The sequence below is a fragment of the Schistocerca nitens genome, chromosome 5 (genome assembly GCF_023898315.1).
Source record: "Schistocerca nitens isolate TAMUIC-IGC-003100 chromosome 5, iqSchNite1.1, whole genome shotgun sequence".
Lineage (NCBI taxonomy): Eukaryota > Metazoa > Arthropoda > Insecta > Orthoptera > Acrididae > Schistocerca > Schistocerca nitens.
In genome coordinates, this window is record NC_064618.1 from 540387535 (window position 1) to 540408217 (window position 20683).

The 20683-nt window shown below is 38.1% G+C and overlaps 1 protein-coding gene across 1 annotated transcript in view; it reads right to left on the reverse strand.

Annotated features, from left to right (window-relative positions):
• The window catches only part of LOC126260154 (cadherin-23-like), a 370016-nt gene that overhangs the window by 141988 nt on the left and 207345 nt on the right, over positions 1 to 20683 (reverse strand). Inside the window, exons 15-17 of the mRNA XM_049957412.1 lie at positions 20307 to 20621; positions 13114 to 13387; positions 1747 to 1911 (exon numbers count right to left, since the gene is read on the reverse strand). Coding sequence (XP_049813369.1) covers positions 1747 to 1911; positions 13114 to 13387; positions 20307 to 20621 — 754 coding nt within the window. The remainder of the gene's footprint in view (positions 1 to 1746; positions 1912 to 13113; positions 13388 to 20306; positions 20622 to 20683) is intronic.

Below are 20683 nucleotides of genomic sequence, written 5' to 3' on the forward strand. Positions count from 1 at the left end.
TTCCCTGTCTCAGTTAAGGCAGCTGCTCGGATGGTTGCCTGAAAAGGACACAGCTGATTGGCTCCCCCACCCTTGTCCAATCTGAGGTTATACTCCAACTATAATGTCCTTGTCATCAATGAGAAAACAACTCTTATCTCTCTTCCTCTTCCAGCAGTATCTTTATTTTATCTTCAATAAAAAAGGATGCAAGGTATTACTGAACCATTGATTTCTTACTTTGATATGACATTGTTAAAATAATCATCAGGTTTTCAATATTACTGTTTGACTGTTAAAGATGTGTTTGCTGTATTGAGCACTGACTCTTAATTCTACAATATGGCTTCCTACACTGAGTACCTTGCATTCATCCCACTGCTTACAAGAGTGGCCTGCCCCAAACTATGTTGGACATTTCTGTAACAATGGCAGTGGCAACTTTTATAACTCACTTCCAAGACAAACTAAATACTGTAGGTGTAAAATGATTCAGACAGTTAATTACGGTACTGACTTTGAAGTTTCTCAATAAACAAATTATTGTATTGAAAAATTATAGAGTTGTTAAAAATGGCTGTCCTCAATAAAAATTATGCCTTCATTAGCAGTATTCAACATGATTTCAGTAGTTTTTCAAGTGGCATGTTGGCTATTCAAGTGTTCTTTCTTTGCACCCCATGATAATACCTGCTATCATGCATTCATTCCTTGCTGTACTAACACAGTAAATGATTAAATCTTCCAATAGTGTCGTGGCTCATTTTTTGTCATATGTCACTGAAAGTAAGAGACATGGATTTTTCATATCACAATTTATTTTATTGTGTTTTTGTAATGTAAAGTATAATGGTACATTATGCAGTAACAGGAGATATACTGACCATTTTTGAATGACACTCTCACAACAGCATTCATTGTGAACCACAGTAATAATTTGTTTGCTCTTTTTTGGTTGTATGAGACCCATTTGGTGACTTCATGTATGGTGTTTCCTTACTTGTAATAGACTGAGTTTCATTGTTCTGTTTAGCAGTTTATCAAAGGACTTCTTAAATTTTGAACAACATTTTGAGCACCAAAGTAGGCAAATGTCTCCAACTGAATTATCCTTGGAGTGCATCACCCAATATATTTCTGGGCCACTGACTATGATGATTAATTAAAAGTAATGTACGAAAATAATGTTGCAAATCAAAAAAGTACAGTTTATCCTGTTCACCTGCTAGTACAGTAATTTGGCCATAGACAGTTCAAGACATAGATGGATGTGTGATAGATGAGTTATTGTAACAATATACTTCATGAACATGAGGACAATAAATTGTTTCTAGGCAGGCTATGAGACCAAACATAGAGTTTCTAAATACTTTTTGTTGACATACAAATAATTCTATACTGGTGTTGGAGATGTATTGTGAATTTACTAGCACAGTAATTCATTTGTACAGAAGGTTCCAAAACAGAAACCAACTGTTCACATTCTGTGTACCTGTACTGTACCTATTTCTACATGAGGACTTCAGCATTGGCAAAGTTTTATTTTAATTTTGTTTCTTATTTACCCCTACTCCCCAAAAAATTGAGATATTTCACTTTTTTCCTATGCAGCTGATGGTGGTTAATGAATTTTCTTTGTTTGGTAAAGTCACGAAACAAAGTACAACACATAATGATAAGTTGCATGTTTTGCATTCATACCTGATTTCTTGCTACATGATGTTATTGTGTATAATATTTAACTATTAAATAAGAACTCAGCATTACCTTCTAGTGAGTAAGTTATTGTACGATTCTTGTCAGGGTCATCAGCCACAACATTAATGATGGTCATCCCATTTTTGCTGTTTTCAGTAATGGACCTTCTGTAATAAGGCCTTCTGAATTTTGGATTGTTATCGTTTTCATCCTCAACCAGCACTGTCAGTACAGCTGAAAAAATATAACTCCTAGTTATGAAAATGTAGATATAAATATAAAAAAATCAATATGGAATCAGAAATACAAAACCCATGGATATTTGTTGATCACCTGAAATTTCAATGGATATTTTTCTGAAGCAAAAATCAAGAATCAAGAATTTTATTCACCACATATCGTTTTACAGTGATATTGGTTTCGTCATACAGGATGTTGTAGTACATACACAATAATAAACTAAACTACTGTCAATACATTATAGTACACATTTTAAGCATGGCAGTGTACCAAATTACACTAGGATAGTTTCTTAAAGTTAGTGCAATAAGCTATACTATAATATAGTATTGTATAATATAGAATACCTTGTACATAGTGTATTGTGTATTGTACACACTATGTAAGTACACATGAGTAACCACAGCACACAATAATAAGTTAACTACAGAAAACATTTAAATGCTAATGTCCTCCTCAGGCATCTCAAAGAATTCTTTAATGTCATAAAATGGATGATCTGACAGCCGGCTCTAGCACTTAATTTTAAAAAATTATATACATAGACTGAATATGAACTGGCAGTTTATTGAACACTTTGAGTGGGTTTTTCTATGTGGGAATTTCCTGTCTTGCTAATCTGTAGCATGGTATGTCTAAATTATCCTTTGCTCTGGTGTCATGTTCTTGTATTTCCCCTCTGGCAATCAATTCTGAAATATTATTTTTAATACAGAGTACAGACACATAAATATATAAATTTATAAGTGCCAGAATTCTTAGCCTCTTGATGTGAGGGGAGTATCCCCACATAATCAGACCATATGAAATATGTGACTGAATAGCCTAAAGTATGTCACCCTAAGGTACTCCAAGCTCACTACCTCCCTTAGTTTAAAGATAAGGTATGCCACGCAAGATATTTTTTCACATACGTGATTGACATGTTCCTCCCAATACAGTTTTGAGTCAATGTGAATACCTAAGAGTTTTACTGACTTATTGCCTACTTCATTAGATATTCCCATGAAAAGTCGTTGGGTTTTATCAGTATTGAACAGCAACTTATAGGCTGCAAAGCAACGAGGGCCTTATCCAGTGTTTCTTTTGTTACACTATCCAGATCTGAAATGCTCTTATGTGTGGTAAGTAGTGCTGTATCGTCAGCATAACATACGACAGGGTGGGCTATGTTTTCAGGTAAATCATTGATAGCTACAATGAAGAAGAAGGGTCCAAGAATAGACTCTTGGGGTATACCTGTGCTGATTTCCATTGTGGAAGAATTTAAATTTCTGACTGAAACAAATTGTTTTCAGTTACTTAAATAAGAACTTATCACAGTTAAAGTGCTGCCTCTCACCCCATAAAACTCTAGTTTCATCACTAGTACGTCAACAGGAATGCAATCAAAAACTTTGCTTAGGCCAGATAATACCAGTGATACCATGTTACTGTTTTCAAAAGTTGTGAATGTGTGGTCAGTGATTTCCAAGATGCCCCCTGTTGTGTTTTTCTCCTTGCAAAAACCAAACTGACTGCAACATAGGATATTGTGGTTTTCAAAGAAGCTGCTTATTTGTGTGAAAACTGAGTCCAAGATGGTGGCACCTGTGGACGAACTGGTAAATCGCACAGTAAATATCAGTAAATTACCATCAGTAAATTGTCTGCTATGTGAAAAAACTATTAAAGGTGTCAGAACATGTGTAGTGACACATAAATGGTATCATTCATGTTGCTTCATGGAAGCAAATCTTAGTCAAAATTCGTGTGATTGCGAAACTGAGTGCAATGCTCCTGTAGCTGCCTAAGAAATGTGTAATGCAACACTCAAAATAAGTGTAAGAGAAGAATTACCAAATGACTTAACTAAAGCCAGACAATATGCTGAAGTACTGAAAAGTTTGATTCAGTATGTGGACATACCGACAGAGACACAAAGCTGTGAACAGGTGTGTGTGTTTATTAGGCCTAAGAAATGCTCTCACCCTGTGTTAAATACAAATGTTCATCATGTTCCACAAACGTACAGATAAGAGGCATGAAATTCAGACAGTCAAAAGCCAGGAGAAAAAAATTTTAGTGCTGCGGGAAACTGCTAATACGCATCTATTGATCAAAAAAGTGCGTGTGGCAACTCATTACTGTTATATCTTGTTAAACATAAACATGGTTTTAACACAATATGTGACAACAAGGAAAGGAAGACAGAAAAACAAACAGTGAAGGAAAAAGAAGAAATTTACATTCTATCAACGAGTCATGGAAAGGGACTAGCTACAACCATATCTGATATTCAGTCAGACTATTAAGTCACTGGAATTACAAAACCTGGAGCTCCTTTATGGGAAGTGCTGAAAAACTGTGAAACTGCAGTAAAAGGTGATGTGAACTGTGTTGTAATCGGAGGAGATAACGATGTGTATAAAAATGAGAGTAGCCTTGCTGTTAAAGCACTGGAAGAATCACTAGCAAAAATGTCACAAGTGAAAGTATTTGTTGTACGCATTCCTCATTGACATGATTTAACTGAAAACTCATGTGTAAATAGTGAAATCATTGCAACAAACCAAAAACTCAGAAAGGTCTGCAGCAGTTTTGTGCACATAACCTTCATTGAGACAACCAGCTCTGTCAGAGAGCATTTTACAAAACACGGACTGCAAAGAAATCAGCTAGGCAAGAAAGAGCTGGCCAAAGAAATTCTCCAAGCAATAAAAACAGTAGGGGTAGACATGCGCAAAAAACTTGCACTATCTGCAATAGGTTCATTGCCAATGACAGAACGAATAGAGAATGCACTAACAGCACATGAGGGAGAAACAACTCTGGCTACATCTCTACAAGAAATTAGGTCTACATCAGCATCAGAATGGGAACCATCATCGTTACCACTGGCATCATCAGAAGCAATAGTAGAAAATGTATCAGCTATAGAAACACCTCCACACACCGCAGCAGAAGTTACACCAATAACAATAACTGCATCCTGCCAAAAGGAGGGAAGAGAACTAGCAGTATCGAATGTTGTGGGTAAGTGGAAAACAGTGTCTCCTCTCTGTCTGTATGATTTTTTAGTGGAATACAGCAAGACGAAGAAGCCCGTAAAATAGGGAGTGTAAAAGGTATTATAGCTCCTAACTAAAATGTTCATTCTAAAGACAATAACAATTCTGATCTTAAAATTTGCTACCTGAATATTCCAGGAGTAAAATAAAAAGGATTTATTGTAAATAATTTTGGACTAGAGAACAAATTTGATTTGTTTTATCTGAGTGAACATTGGGCAACAGAGAGTGAACTTTCAGCTATCAAATTTGATAACTATAAAATAGCAAATGGTTACTGTAGAAAAGTGCATAAAAGGGGTGGTGTGGTATTGAATACTAACCAGTCACTCAGCCACTCTATTAATAGGTTGGATCTAGACTATTTGTGTGATGAACAGAGTTTTGAAGCCACTGGTATAGTTAGTGACAATTTTAAGTTATTGATAACAGCCTTATACAGAACACCTAAGGGTAACATTAGTGTATTTTTAGAAAAACTGGATATCTTGTTACAGGTATTTAGAGAGCCAAAATGGTTACATTATGATATAGTAATAGGTGAAGATTTGAATGCAGATTTTGATGTAACAACAGCCAAACATAGTGTCACTGTGCTCAAAAATCTTCTAAGTCAGTACAATCTGCACTTTATCAACAATAGACCCACAAGAGATAAAGTATGTCTTGACAATATCTTTGTCAGTTTCAATACTACAGAAGAATCATGTGATTGACAGTATTCCCATTCTCAGATCATGATTCTGTATCATTAAATTACATAAGCAGGTTCTGTGCTGATAAGAATGACTGTGATGTCTGTCCCAAAAAAGGTAATCACTAGATTGGTCACAAATGATAAAATTGGCAGGTTTTGTAAGTCCCTTACTAACAGAGACTGTTTTAGCCAATGGTCTGGTGACACAAATTATAGTCCATGTAAAGATCTGCCAGCAAAACTAATATTTGAAAGGTTTTTCAAAGCATTTTTGACACAATTTAATAACTGCATTCCAATAAAGAAATGCAAAATAACCAACGAAGGCTCCAAAGGCAAGGGTTTTACAAACAAAACCCATGATGTACTGCACAATTAACAAATCGGAAAAACCAAGTTATGTTGTTGCACAGTAAACATAAAAATCTGAAGATCAACCATGCCAGATCAGCCTATGTTCAATGTTGAAATAAGTTCGAAAAAGCCATTGTGGAAACCAACAGAGCACACAACTTCAGCAGTATTGAGAATTCCACAAATAAATGCAAAGCTGCATGGAAACTAATAAATAATGTTACTAAAGAAGAAAGAAATAAAAAAAGTAGTATATGCCCTCAGAAATTCAATGATTTCTTTATTAAATCAGTACAAGAAGTAGGGAATGCTATCACCAAACCTGTCATTAGCTCATCTGAGATTCTTTCAAAAAAGTCTGTAAACCACTAATAAATACAAGTATGTTTATCTTCTCTGAGGTCCCACCTAGTCTCATCCTAAAAATAGTTAAACATCTGAAATCATTTGAGAGTGCAGACATATATATTTCTTGTAACATTCTAAAAAAAGTAATAGATTGTATTGTGTATCCTTTAACAGACTGCATAAATAAGTGTATATCTGAGGGATATTTTCCCGATGAGCTAAAAGTGTCTAGGTTAGTCCAAAAATATAAAAAAGGAGATACTGACTCACCTTCAAGTTACAGACCAATTTCCACAGTCCCAGCCCTCTCTAACTGTTATTCGTGTACTTTGAAAATGCAGGAATAATTAGTGAATCACAGTATGGTTTTAGGAAAAACTTGTCAACTGTTAATGCTACAGATTCAGTAGTCAAACACATACATCAAGAGTTTGAGGATAAATGATATGCTCAAGTCACCTTTTGTGATCTAAATAAGGCTTTTGACTGTGTAGAGCATAAAATACTCCTAGAAAAAGTGGATTACGACAGCATTGGAACTAACAGCCTTAAACCATTAAAATCGTACTGCAAGAAAGGACTGCAAGAAAGTTGTTTGTGTAGGTAAAGAAAAACCCAGTACTGAATTAGTTAAAATAGGTGTACCACATGGATCTGTACTGGGGCCTTTTATGTTCCTAATAATGATTAATGATCTGCCATCATTCATCAAGTCCATGACAGTACTATATGCAGACGATACAACTTTCCTTCATTTTACTAATGATTTCAGTAGCCTCAAAGCTTGTGTTGCAGACACACTGGCTCAAGAATCCTATTGGTTTAAAGCAAATGGCTTCCTACTGAATGATAACAAAATGCAGCAGATGTCCAAAAAAACAAGCCTCCATCAGATGATCCTAGCTGTGTTAAGTTTTTAGGGGTATACATAGATGAAAAATTATCCTGGGGTCAACATGTACAATATATAAGTGGTAAATTGTCTAGAGTTATGAATTTCCAATGGCGACTTATGTACTGTGTACCTCAAAATTATGTTAAAATGTCGTATTTTGCATTTCCCAAAGTATCTTAACATATGGTATTATCTTATGGGGGAACTCAAGTTCTATGCGTGACATCCTAATACTACAAAAGAAAATCATTAGGATAATTACTGGTTCTCCATATAAAGCACATTGCAAACCACTGTTCTGTGAACAAAAAATCGTGATTGTAATAAACCTATATATTTACTATGAATACAATAGAGGTAAACATTCCACGTGGGAAAAATATATCTAAAAACAAAGGTTCTGTAACTTACCAAACGAAAATGTTGGTACGCTGATAGAGACAATAAAAAAAAACACAAACACAAATTTCAAGCTTTTGCTTCATCAGGAAAGAGGGAAGGAGAGGGAAAGACGAAAGGATGTGGGTTTTAAGGGAGAGGGTAAGGAGTCATTCCAATCCCGGGAGCGGAAAGACTTACCTAGGGGGGAAAAAGGGACAGGTATACACTCGCGCGCACACACACACACACATATCCATCCACACATATACAGACACAAGCAGACATATGTAAATGCAAAGAGTTTGGGCAGAGATGTCAGTCGAGGCGGAAGTACAGAGGCAAAGATGTTATTGAATGACGGGTGAGGTATGAGCGGCATCAACTTGAAATTAGCGGAGGTTGAGGCCTGCTGAGTAACAGGATGAGAGGATATACTGAAGGGCAAGTTCCCATCTCCGGAGTTCTGATAGCTTGGTGTCAGTGGGAAGTATCCAGATAACCTGGACGGTGTAACACTGTGCCAAGATGTGCTGGCCGTGCATCAAGGCATGTTTAGCCACAGGGTGATCCTCCTTACCAACAAACACTGTCTGCCTGTGTCCATTCATGTGAATGGGCAGTTTGTTGCTGGTCATTCCCACATAGAAAGCTTCACAGTGTAGGCAGGTTAGTTGGTAAATCACATGGGTGCTTTCACACGTGGCTCTCCCTTTGATCATGTACACCTTCCGGGTTACAGGACTGGAGTAGGTGGTGGTGGGAGGGTGCATGGGACAGGTTTTACACCGGTGGCGGTCACAAGTGTAGGAGCCAGAGGGTAGGGAAAGTGGTTTGGGGATTTCATAGGGATGAACCAAGAAGTTACGAAGATTAGTTGGACGACGGAAAGACACTCTTGGTAGAGTGGGGAGAATTTCATGAAGGATGGATCTCATTTCAGGGCAGGATTTGACGAAGTCGTATCCCTGCTGGAGAGCCACATTCAGAGTCTGATCCAGTCCCGGAAAGTATCCGGTCACAAGTGGGGCACTTTTGGGATTCTTCTGCGGGAGGTACTGGGTTTGGGGGGATGAGGAAGTGGCTCTGGTTATTTGCTTCTATTCCAGGAAGGGAGGGTAGTTGCAGGATGCGAAAGCTGTTTTCAGGTTGTTGGTGTAATGGTTCAGGGATTCGAGACTGGAGCAGATTCGTTTACCACGATGACCTAGGCTGTAGGGAAGGGACCGTTTGACATGGAATGGGTGGCAGCTGTCATAATGGAGGTACTGTTGCTTGTTGGTGGGTTTGATGTGGACAGATGTGTGAAGCTGGCCATTGAACAGATGGAGGTCAATTTCGAGGAAAGTGGCATGGGATTTGGAGTAGTACCAGGTGAATCTAATGGAACCAAAGAAGTTGAGGTTGGAGAGGAAATTCTGGAGTTCTTCTTCACTGTGAGTCCAGATCATGAAGACGTCATCAATAAATCTGTACCAAACTTTGGGTTGGCAGGCCTGGGTAAACAAGAAGGCTTCCTCTAAGTGACCCATAAATAGGTTGGCGTACGAGGGGGCCATCCTGGTACCCATGGCTGTTCCCTTTAATTGTTGGTATTTCTGACCTTTGAAAGTGAAGAAGTTTTGAGTTAGGATGAAGCTGGCTAAGGTAATGAGGAAAGAGGTTTTAGGTAGGGCGGCAGGTGATTGGTGTGAAAGGAAGTGCTCCATCGCTTCGAGGCCCTGGACGTGCGGGGTATTTGTGTATAAGGAAGTGGCATCAGTGTTAACAAGAATGGTTTCCGGGGGTAACAGATTGGGTAGGGATTCCAGGCATTCGAGAAAGTGGTTGGTGTCTTTGATGAAGGATGGGAGACTGCATGTAATGGGTTGAAGGTGTTGATCTACGTAGGCAGAGATATGTTCTGTGGGGGCTTGGCAACCAGCTACAATGGGGCAGCTGGGATGATTGGGTTTGTGAATTTTAGGAAGTAGGTAGAAGGTAGGGATGCGGGGTGTCAGTGCAGTCAGGAGGTTGATGGAGTCAGGTGAAAGGTTTTGTAGGGGGGCTAAGGTTCTGAGGATTCCTTGAAGCTCCGCCTGGACATCAGGAATGGCATGTTGACCTCCACCTGTCCAATGGCCAGCTTCACACATCCGTCCACATCAAACCCACCAACAAGCAACAGTACCTCCATTATGACAGCTGCCACCCATTCCATGTCAAACGGTCCCTTCCCTACAGCCTAGGTCGTCGTGGCAAATGAACCTGCTCCAGTCTCGAATCCCTGAACCATTACACCAACAACCTGAAAACAGCTTTCGCATCCCGCAACTACCCTCCCGACCTGGTACAGAAGCAAATAACCAGAGCCACTTCCTCATCGCCCAAAAGCCAGAACCTCCCACAGAACAACCCCAAAAGTGCCCCACTTGTGACAGGATACTTTCCGGGACTGGATCAGACTCTGAATGTGGCTGTCTAGCAGGGATACGACTTCGTCAAATCCTGCCCTGAAATGAGATCCATCCTTCATGAAATTCTCCCCACTCTACCAAGAGTGTCTTTCCGTCGTCCAACTAATCTTCGTAACCTCTTGGTTCATCCCTATGAAATCCCCAAACCACATTCCCTAACCTCTGGCTCCTATGCTTGTAACTGCCCCCGGTGTAAAACCTGTCCCATGCACCATCCCACCACCACCTACTCCAGTCCTGTAACCCGGAAGGTGTACACGATCAAAGGCAGAGCCATGTGTGAAAGCACCCATGTCATTTACCAACTGACCTGCCTACACTGTGAAGCTTTCTAGTATGTGGCAATGACCAGCAACAAACTGTCCATTCACATGAACGGACACAGGCAGACAGTGTTTGTTGGTAATTAGGATCACCCTGTGGCTAAACATGCCTTGGTGCACGGCCAGCACATCTTGGCACAGTGTTACACCGTCCAGGTTATCTGGATACTTCCCACTGACACCAACCTATCAGAACTCCAGAGATCGGAACTTGCCCTTCAATATATCCTCTCATCCCGTTAACCACCAGGCCTCAACCTCTGCTAATTTCAAGTTGCCGCCACTCTTACCTCACCTATCATTCAATAACATCTTTGCCTCTCTACTTCCGCCTCGACTGACATCTCTGCCCAAACTCTTTGCCTTTACATATGTCTGCTTGTGTCTGTATATGTGTGGATGGATATGTGTGTGTGTGTGTGCGCGCGAGTGTATACCTGTCCCTTTTTCCCCTCTAGGTAAGTCTTTCCGCTCCCGGGATTGGAATGACTCCTTACCCTCTCCCTTAAAACCCACATCCTTTTGTCTTTCCCTCTCCCTCCCTCTTTCCTGATGAAGCAACCGTGGGTTGCGAAAGCTTCAAATTTGTGTGTGTGTTTGTGTTTGTTATTGTCTCTATCAACGTACCAAAGCTTTCGTTTGGTAAGTTACAGAATCTTTGTTTTTAGATATATATATTTACTATGTTTTACTCCACACAAAAAAGAAGTTACTGGAAGCAAAAAATAGAGAAAATACACATTTCTACAACACGAGAATGAGCAGATGCATTTATACTCCTTACCACAGACTGTCAGTCACTTAACAACTATGAATTGTTGGGGCACAAATTATTCAATAAGCTTCATATATACACAAGACCTACCTGAACAAGCATTCAGACAAAAACTGAGTGAGTGACTAGTTGCTTACTCATTCTATGACATAAATGGTTATTTCAAATGTTATATGATTTTGTAGTATTAATGACATGCCTTTTGATTCTTTGAATTAACAGTTATATTGTATTATATGCTTGACGTTGTCTACTGCTGTTATGGCCAAATGAAAATAAAATAATAATAATAATAATTATTATTATTATTAGTGCGTCAAATATCTTTGAGAATATTGGAACAATGAAGACTGGTCTGTAGCTTTGGGGAAGATGTTTGTCCCCTTTTTTAAAAACTGGGACAACTTTTGATACTTAAGTTCATTAAAAAAAAAAACTCCAAATTCCACACATTTATTAAAAATAAAAGCTAACGGTTTGGCGAGTGAGTGTATTATCTTTTTAATGATGTTATTCAATAACCAGTAACAGTCCATACTTTTAGAACCCGAAAATTTGGGTACAGCTTTTATAACATCAGCAGGTGTACCAGCCCTCCATTGAATCTCAGTTTTACCAAAATCTGGAAGTTATTTTAAATCATTGAGGTTCTCACAGCCATTTTGCCTGTAGGTATTTATTTCAAGACCTGTGGGTGAAAGGTTATTGTTTTTCTGTTGTTTTGTCAGTATGGGTATAGTTTACAATTGGTTAGTGGTGAAACAAACATTGCCAGGTGAATACTTCAGAATGCAAGTCACTGTTGTTGGTGAAGTCACAGAAAAACACCTGAAAAGCCGTTAACTGAGAATTACAAAATGAATGCTATTGGACAATGTATGTTTTTTTTTTTTAATCTTAACTGAGCTAAATAGGGCAGAAATGAACTACAATAGTGTTAAACATTAAATGAATGTACTGCTTCAAAACAGTTCCAGCACATACAATTGACCAACAGAACTGACATTAGCAGTATAAGATCAATGGCAGCTTCACTGTTCCCCACACACTGACTACATTAGTAACCACTTGACAGAGGAATTGAAGAATAATAAGTGGTTTCAGGCACAGAAATTTTTTTTCCTTATACTTGGATAAGAGAACTTGCTACCAAGTAATAAGTGTAATTCAACACATTTTTGCCCGCAGTGGAAGAAAAGGATCTGTACTGGAAGTAATCAGATACAATTAAATAAATTATAGGGAGGGGAAGAAAGAAAAGCTGACAGGCTGGTTGTAAGAAGGTAGAAAATGTAGGAATAGAAAGAGAAGTGGGAGGAAAGGCAAGACGAAACAGAGGAGAATTCTATGTAAGCTGTTGTAGCAAATAGAGGAGATGAGGCAGTTACTGAAGATTTTAAGGGAGCTAAATAATTTTAATAACAGAATGTGATTCATTAATTAAAACTTCTGAGCTGAATTGCCACGGTCCATATGTAAAACTTCTTCTTCTTCCTGACGTTTCGTTGCCTACTGTGGGCAACATCTTCTGAGGTGAGTCGACTCACCTCAGAAGATGTTGCCCACAGTAGGCAACGAAACGTCAGGAAAGAGAATAAGTTTTACATATGGACCACGGCAATTCATCCTGGAAGTTTTAATTAATGAAGACGCCGGCCGTGAAAGCTTACATGTTATGAGAATGTAATTCAATTCATAAATGAAAACTGAAATAAAACTGAAGCACTCTATCCTCATTATGCTGTGCAGGCTTTTTATATAAAAAGCTAACTGCAACTTCCATCTTTTCAAACTTCAGTTTGCAATGGATCTTGGGAACTGAAATGGGTTATGAATTGTTATTGTTGTTTGAAGACTATTCATTTACAACAGGAAATGTCATATTATCAGAATTAAGGACAGTGTAATATTGTTTCTTACCTGTAGCATTTTGTTTTCCTTTTACGGCTGCAATGTCTTCAACAATCAAACCTAAGCGTATAGTTTCAACACGTTCTCTGTCAAGTAATTTTGCTATTTCAAGGAGGCCATTCAAGGGATCAAGCTTGAAAATGCTAATGTAGTTATAATCTGTAATCTTGACAACTGTCCCTTCTTCACTGCGACCTTCTGAATTGTTTGGATCAATTCTATAGCGCAAGATAGGATTGTCATCCAAATCTATTGCTGTCACTTGATGAACATATTTACCAACCTGTAACCAGACAATATCTATTTATATTGTTGAATCAATGTCTCTGGGTACATACATCTTGCTGCTGGATAACCACAAAATTGCATTCTCCATAGTTGTTATTAATCACTGTTACCAGAAAACAATACTAGGTTATGATAGTCTTAATTTTCATTCAGTAGATTCATTAACCAGATTGATACTGTAGATTAAATTCTAACTAAAGTTGGTGTTTCTGTCATAACATATAGCCTTATATAACATCATTGGTAAATATGCTTACTGATTGTTGCCAGTAAGTCAAATTAATTAAGGATGCTAACAGATAACTGTTTCATTTTCATTAGTGAAGTATTAGAAATTAAACATTTGTTACACACCCAGCTCATAAAATTATCTACTGTTATGGAATTTATATAGTTCTGTTAAATACAGAAATATTTGACATATCATTATGATACAAATTTGAAATTTGAAATTCTTAGGTGCTCAATTTTTTATTATGGAGCATAATGGCAGATCACATGTAATTAAAATTCACAAGATTTACAGGTTAACACATTCTCATTCCAGTAAGAAAGGATATCATATTACATACAATTTCACATAAGCAGATTATTATTAATGTCATCTAGCTCACTCTTACAACATGCTCCCATTTCTAAAATAACTCCTAGAACTTTTAGGTCCTAATTACAATCAATGGAGTACTGAAAAGCAAGTGGTAATTAATGAATGTCTTGTGGGTTATCGGCTTTGTCCTTATGTAGCCACGCTGTTGGACATGATATCAGTGACATTTAGTCCATTTTTGTATAATGTATATACACTGCGCTACAAAATTAAAGGGTCACTTTTTTGAAACCCATTTTTTCTTCTATTGCAATGACACAGTAGTTAGAAATTTGGTTTGAAGATGCCAACAATCTTCTTCTGCGTGTCACTTTGTGACATCACCTTCAGGCTTGGTGACTCTTCAGACAGCATTGTTACATGCAAAACAGTGGCCAGACCTCAGAAGTTTGTGTGAGGTGTAAGGTTACTTAATGATTTCCTAATTGTGCCCAATGCAACCATGGGCGTGTCACACTATGGGAAGATTGTCACACCTCCCCTTACACACATCTTAGGCCTTCTGCTGACCCCTCTGTGACAGGGGTCAGATCTGAGACATGCACTGTTGAAATCAAGTGGTTTTCTTATTGCCGGCCAAGGAAAACATTTTGAACACATCACTGATGAGAATTGACAAGAAAGACCTTAGAAGGTGTCGTGAAGGGTGTGAATGAAACCACTATTTCCTTGGGGTCATACATTTTTACACATTTCATCCTCAAAAATGACAGTGTGCTGCAGTGTGTGACAGGTTCTTGAGAACATTTGACACTGCTGATATTCCCCAGATGACTCAATCCTTTTCTAAGAACATCATGAGGTTGCAATTCCATTGAACATGATCTCACCATTTTGGGGTGTAGCGTGACTGCAATTCTCGCTCTGGTACACAAGGTGCAGTCACTAAGGACCATTCAAAGCTATTCAATGAACTATGAACATGATGCGAAACAGAAAAGGGTATTTACCACTTCCCATTCCTCTTTTTCTGAGCCTTTCTATTAGGAGTGCACATGGAGGTATTACATTGACATGCAAATAAATAAAATAGTAAAGAGTCCCTCTACGACCTCCCCCCAGTTTAGTAATACCCTTCATACTGCCCACACAACTTTATTGGGCACTTTAAAAAGGTCGTCATAGACACCAATCCTCCAATTACTACGCACTAGTTGGCTAGACAACCATTCTGACACACTTCAGATTTTGTATGTGGTCAGAAGGCACTAGTGCTGGAAAGGTTGGCCATACTGCCAGCACTTAGGAATTGGTGGATAGGTGTCTCTGTACAGGGACATTTTTGAAGTAACCAGTGAAGGTGTGCAGGTGGCACTAAGGGTGTTTCTGAACTGAGGGGTCTTAGAGGGACTTTTTGCTTTTCTATTCATGTGTTGTCAATGTTGCACTGTGTCCCCCTCTACAGGCCCTCCACCCCTTCCAACGCACAGCCACAGGAGGTAATGATAAAGAGAGATGAAAATGCATAAAAACTCTTTTCTGCTTCAGATCACAATCAGATTTCATAAAATATTTTTGAAGTGTCTATAGTTGTTTCACACTGTATACAATAGCAACAACAGCAAAAAGTATCAGATCATACTCAGCCCTACAATATCTTTAAAGAAGTGTTGAAACATATGGTGAGTGTCAGCAGTGTCAAAGGTTGTCAAGAACGTCATCCTGTTGCACACTGCATGCAATCTGCCTTGTTCGACTGCAAAATGTGTGAAAATGAAATCCCAAAGGGTAGGGGTGGTTTCATTCACACCCTTTGTAACACTTCCTAATGCCGTGTCTGCAATGTTTTCCTTGACCATCCACAAGAAAACTGCTTGATTTCAATGCTAGATGTCGCTGTTATGACCTCCATCAAATAGGTGTTGAGAAGGGGAGGTGTGATGATCTTTCCATGTTGTGACACACCTAAAGTGGCAAGGGGCAGAACTGTAGTAAAATGTGGTGCCAATGTGACACCATTAACCCACCTTCCATCTCACATGAACTTCTGAGATCTGGTCTCACCCCCCCCCCCCCCCCCCCCCCACACACACACACACATTTTGAACTTCTGTGTTGCAATAGGAGAAATGACAGTATTTTTTTTTAAAAAAAAGCAGCCCTTAAATTTTGTTACACTGTGTAGTTCTCATTGCACATTGGCCGTGCCTACTTTAACCTCATTATGACTGTAGGCTGTCATCTTTATTGAGGCTGGTAATAGTTATTTTAATTTCCACACTATCCCAGAACCTGATAGCTTCCCTGATGATAAAGGTATTGCCCAATAGCACTCTCTGTTCATTTATGAGAAGTTTTTTACTTAAAGCTAATTTCTCAGAATAACATCCTTAACAGGGTTTTCGGGCTCTAGGAATGCAACATTCTTCCTGTGCTCCAAGAAAGTGTTTGTCATATTCATGTAGTGATTTAAACCTTCAGGCTGTGCTGAAGTGACCAATCCAAAATTGTCACAAAAAAGGTTCATTACAGAGGTGACTGTTCTGACTGCCATTACAAAACATCATGATTTTACAGGATTATCTTTGTAGAACCCTCCCAAAACTCTTTTTAATGTGTTCTGTGATGAATACAGAAATGCAAAGCACCTTGTGAGCATTTCGTTGTGTGTGTGTGTGTGTGTGTGTGTGTGTGTGTGTGTGTGTGTGACACAGAGAGAGAGAGAGAGAGAGAGAGAGAGAGAGATAATTTATGAAACAAGAAGATCAAAAACACAAGACATTAATTCCATATAACACAACAGAAAAATCCTGTTAATTTTGAATACGTAGGGTGAATCACCTAAAACTTGCACTGGAAATATTGCAAAAATGTAAAGTGGTATTGATGTGCAGTTTTCACAGAATTGATTGGTATTCTGGGGCTCATACTGTTAGCCAATCAACAGATTGTAATAATGCTCCAAAAGTATATTTTTTGTGTAAACATACACTTTTTTGCACTAGTTAAGTGGATTCTGATCAGTAACAAGACAACTGACCATCACAGGTTGTGTCCAAAATGACCACCGACAGTGGCAATACACACTTCCAGTCTGGGATGGAACAATTGTTACATGCATCCTAGGATTTCAGCGGAGATGTCCAAGCAGGCTGCTGTAACATGCCATTGCATATCGTTAGGTGTAGCTGGTATGTCCTTGTAGACAGTGTCTTTCAGCTTTCCCCACAGAAAAAAGTCTACTGGCATAAAATCTGGAGAATGGGCTAGCCACGGCACTGGTCCTGGGTAACCAGTCCGAAGATTTGGAAACAGTTTGTCAAGGCATGCTGTAGTAATTTATGGACTATTGGCCAGACAGCCATCAAGTTGGTACCATAAGTTCCTTCTAGTCTGCAGAAGAATGTCTTGTAGCAACCATGGTCTGTTATGAGGGTGTGATACTTGTGCACATTCGTGGTCAGTCTATGAAAAATGGGCCTATGAACTGATGGTTCACACTACCACATCACACGTTCACATTCCATGGGCCACTGACATACCACTTAACAAAGCCAATGGGGATTTTCAACAGACCAATAGCACATATTTTGGCAGTTTACCTGGCCACATCTGGTAAATGTGGCTTCATCTCTAAAAAAGATATGTAAGACATCCCATGTACAGAAGTTAACACAATTCTCATAATCTTTTCCCTGCAGCTCTTGATGGACAGATATGTGATAGGGATGGAACCTATGTTGACGGAGAATCTGTAGGACACTTGCCTGACTCATGCCACTTTCTCATACAACTGCACAGGAGATAACAATCAAATCACCTCCAACAGCAGCAAGAACATTAATTTCGCCCTCTTCTGTCATCTCTTGTTTCCTTCTGCTACACTGTCTAGGTGTTACAGTACCATTTTCATGTAACTAGTTGGAGAGGTTAATAAATAACCACCAAGATGGTTGACGTCTATTGGGATATCTTGCCATATACACCATACAAAAACAAACTGCACTCTTCCTACACTCTCCATATACCATGAGCATGTCGGCTTTTTCTGCATTGCTAAATTCCATCATTCATTCACAACTTACTACTTGGACTGTCACAGACTAACAGACTAGCAAAGTCACAATACACTCAGGGAACATAAAAGTACACTGTAAACAAACATAACAACACCTAGCAACCATGCAGGTTGAATGGCACAAACAGGTGTCAGTGTGGAAACTTTTCAAAATATGAAATCTCATAAACAATTCGCACTAGAATCCTGCATCAAACATCACTGACATTCTAATTTAACCTACTTTTAGCTTTTTAATGTCAATAGGCATTGTTCCATTTAAAAAGTGTATATTTGCACAAAAAGTACGCTTTCTGAGTGTTATTATAAACTGTTTGTTGGCTAACAATATGAGCCCCTGATTACCAATACATTCTATGAAAACCACACATCAATAGCACTTTCCATTTCTGCAGTATGTGCAATGCAAGTTTTAGGTGATTCATCCTGTATAATAGGTTGTGAAGCAACATTATTAAAAAGGAAGACGATTAGTCCAGTAGCATACACTGATTTTCTTTTCTAATTATCACATGAAATATCTATACTGATACACTTAATTAAAATTTTGTGGATGGCATTTTGCTGTACATAAACTTTTTCCTTGACTATGTTCTCCAGTCAAGCACCAAAGGGAGGTGGAGTTGTTTAATTTGCAGTTTTGCAAATTTGTAGTACACTTTGTGTGTTGGAAACTGTTTGTAACAGATAAAATGAAAACTAGTTTTAAATTTCTGCTATTCACTGAGTTTAAGTTAGAGTCATTCACTTTTCATAACAGGTAACACAGTTTAATTGTTTTAAAACTATTGTCTGCAGAGAATTCTGTATGTAGGAACTAACCTGCACTCTGTCTTCTCTTCATCTACTCCAAAACTTAAGGCATGATCATCCTCTTACTATTTCTTTTCTTCTTTATTAATTTGCTACTTTGCACAGTCATTTCTGTTCCTGGCTGCTTTCACATTTGTTTCATAATTCGGTTCTTATTAGCATGTTCTGTTTTTCACTGACATCCCAATATTATTTTTCTATCTTCTTTTCCCATAGTTAACATTTTACTTCTTTCCCTCACTCTTATTTCATTTCTGATGTGTACCTCTTATATGTTGTTACTTATATTACTTTTGTCTTTACTGCTATATTTATAATTTCTACTATTATTTTTAATTATTTTTATATTTTTTTTCTAATTTCATCTGTAGCACATTATATTGTTTATTGCTATAGTCTGCAACTGCCTTGTACCACTTACTGTGGTGATCTTCTGTTTAGAACAGCCTCTTTAAACTTTTTGTTGCAGTGGTGTTCTATTTTTGGCTAAACTACACCATTCATGCAATCATTTTGTTGACTGGCATCTATGTCTAACACAGTCAACACTCGTTTCTTTTTTAATCTTATTTCCTTTTCACTTGAATATCCTCTTTTGTGCAAATTCAGATCATAGCAATATCTCAAATTCTCTACCGGCACATTTTTTGCATGAATCTTCATGGATTGAAGCACTCTTTCTCAGTGGTGACAAACACAAAAAATTACATATACTGGGTATATTATCTTGAGGAAACAAAGTGACTATCTTGCAATTCTTTGTTGTGTATTCCAGCTTCTACTCATGCAAGTGGTATAGCTTTACCAGTTTTGACTTATAAGAAATTCATCATTCAATGATTGGAATCCATCACATAGTACCTCATCAACTGAAATGGTCCAGAGAGGAGAGCACCTCTCCAGATCTATTCAGCTGATTAGTTACTATGTAACAAGCATCATCTGATGATGACTTGATAAAAAGTCAAAATCAGTAATGATACCACTTGTGTTGCATAAGACTGAACTATGTAATTAAAAAAAATTAGAAAATAATTGAAATAAAGCTTCCATCTTACAGTGGATGATAAATGCTCTATCAAATTTCATCAGTTCAATGTAAATCACTATTGTAAACCACACAGTGAAAATAAGTTTATTTCCCCCATAGCTTCAATAATATCCTCTTGCTAGTAGTAAAACAAATCTTATACTAATATATTAGTTTCTTCTCCATACCAGCCCCCATCTCACTCACTGTCTCTCTCTCTCTCTCTCTCTCTCTCTCTCTCTCTCTCTCTCTCTCTCTCTCTCACACACACACACACACGTTTTAATAGACCTGAATTGACAGAATATCCACAGACATGTGAGAAAGATGTGACTGACCATATAAATACACTAGCCTCTTTGTTACATTAGAAAAAAACAAAATATGACAAGAACTGATAAGTGACATCACTTACAAATTTACATGAGCATATGTCTGCAGCTTACCTGAGTATTTTCCCTGACTCTGATGACACCTGGCTCAGTGAACACAGGTGGCTTGTTATTAACATCTAGAACAGTGATATTTACAATAACCTTTGTAAAAAGCTGATCATTTCCAATACCCCCATCGAGTGCCAAAACCTCTAGATTATAAACAGAAGTTTTAGGGTCCGTACGGTCAGGATCTAAACTTGCACCATGAGCCACACTGATCACGCCAGTATCAGCATCTATTATAAATTTGTCTTCAGCTCCGCTTTGAATTCTGTAGACCACAGCATTGTTTGGTGAAGATCCATCTCCATCAACAGCCTTTACCTTCAAAACAAAATTTGTGCCACCTTACGATTTCATTCACATATTGTTCTTTATAGAGTTGA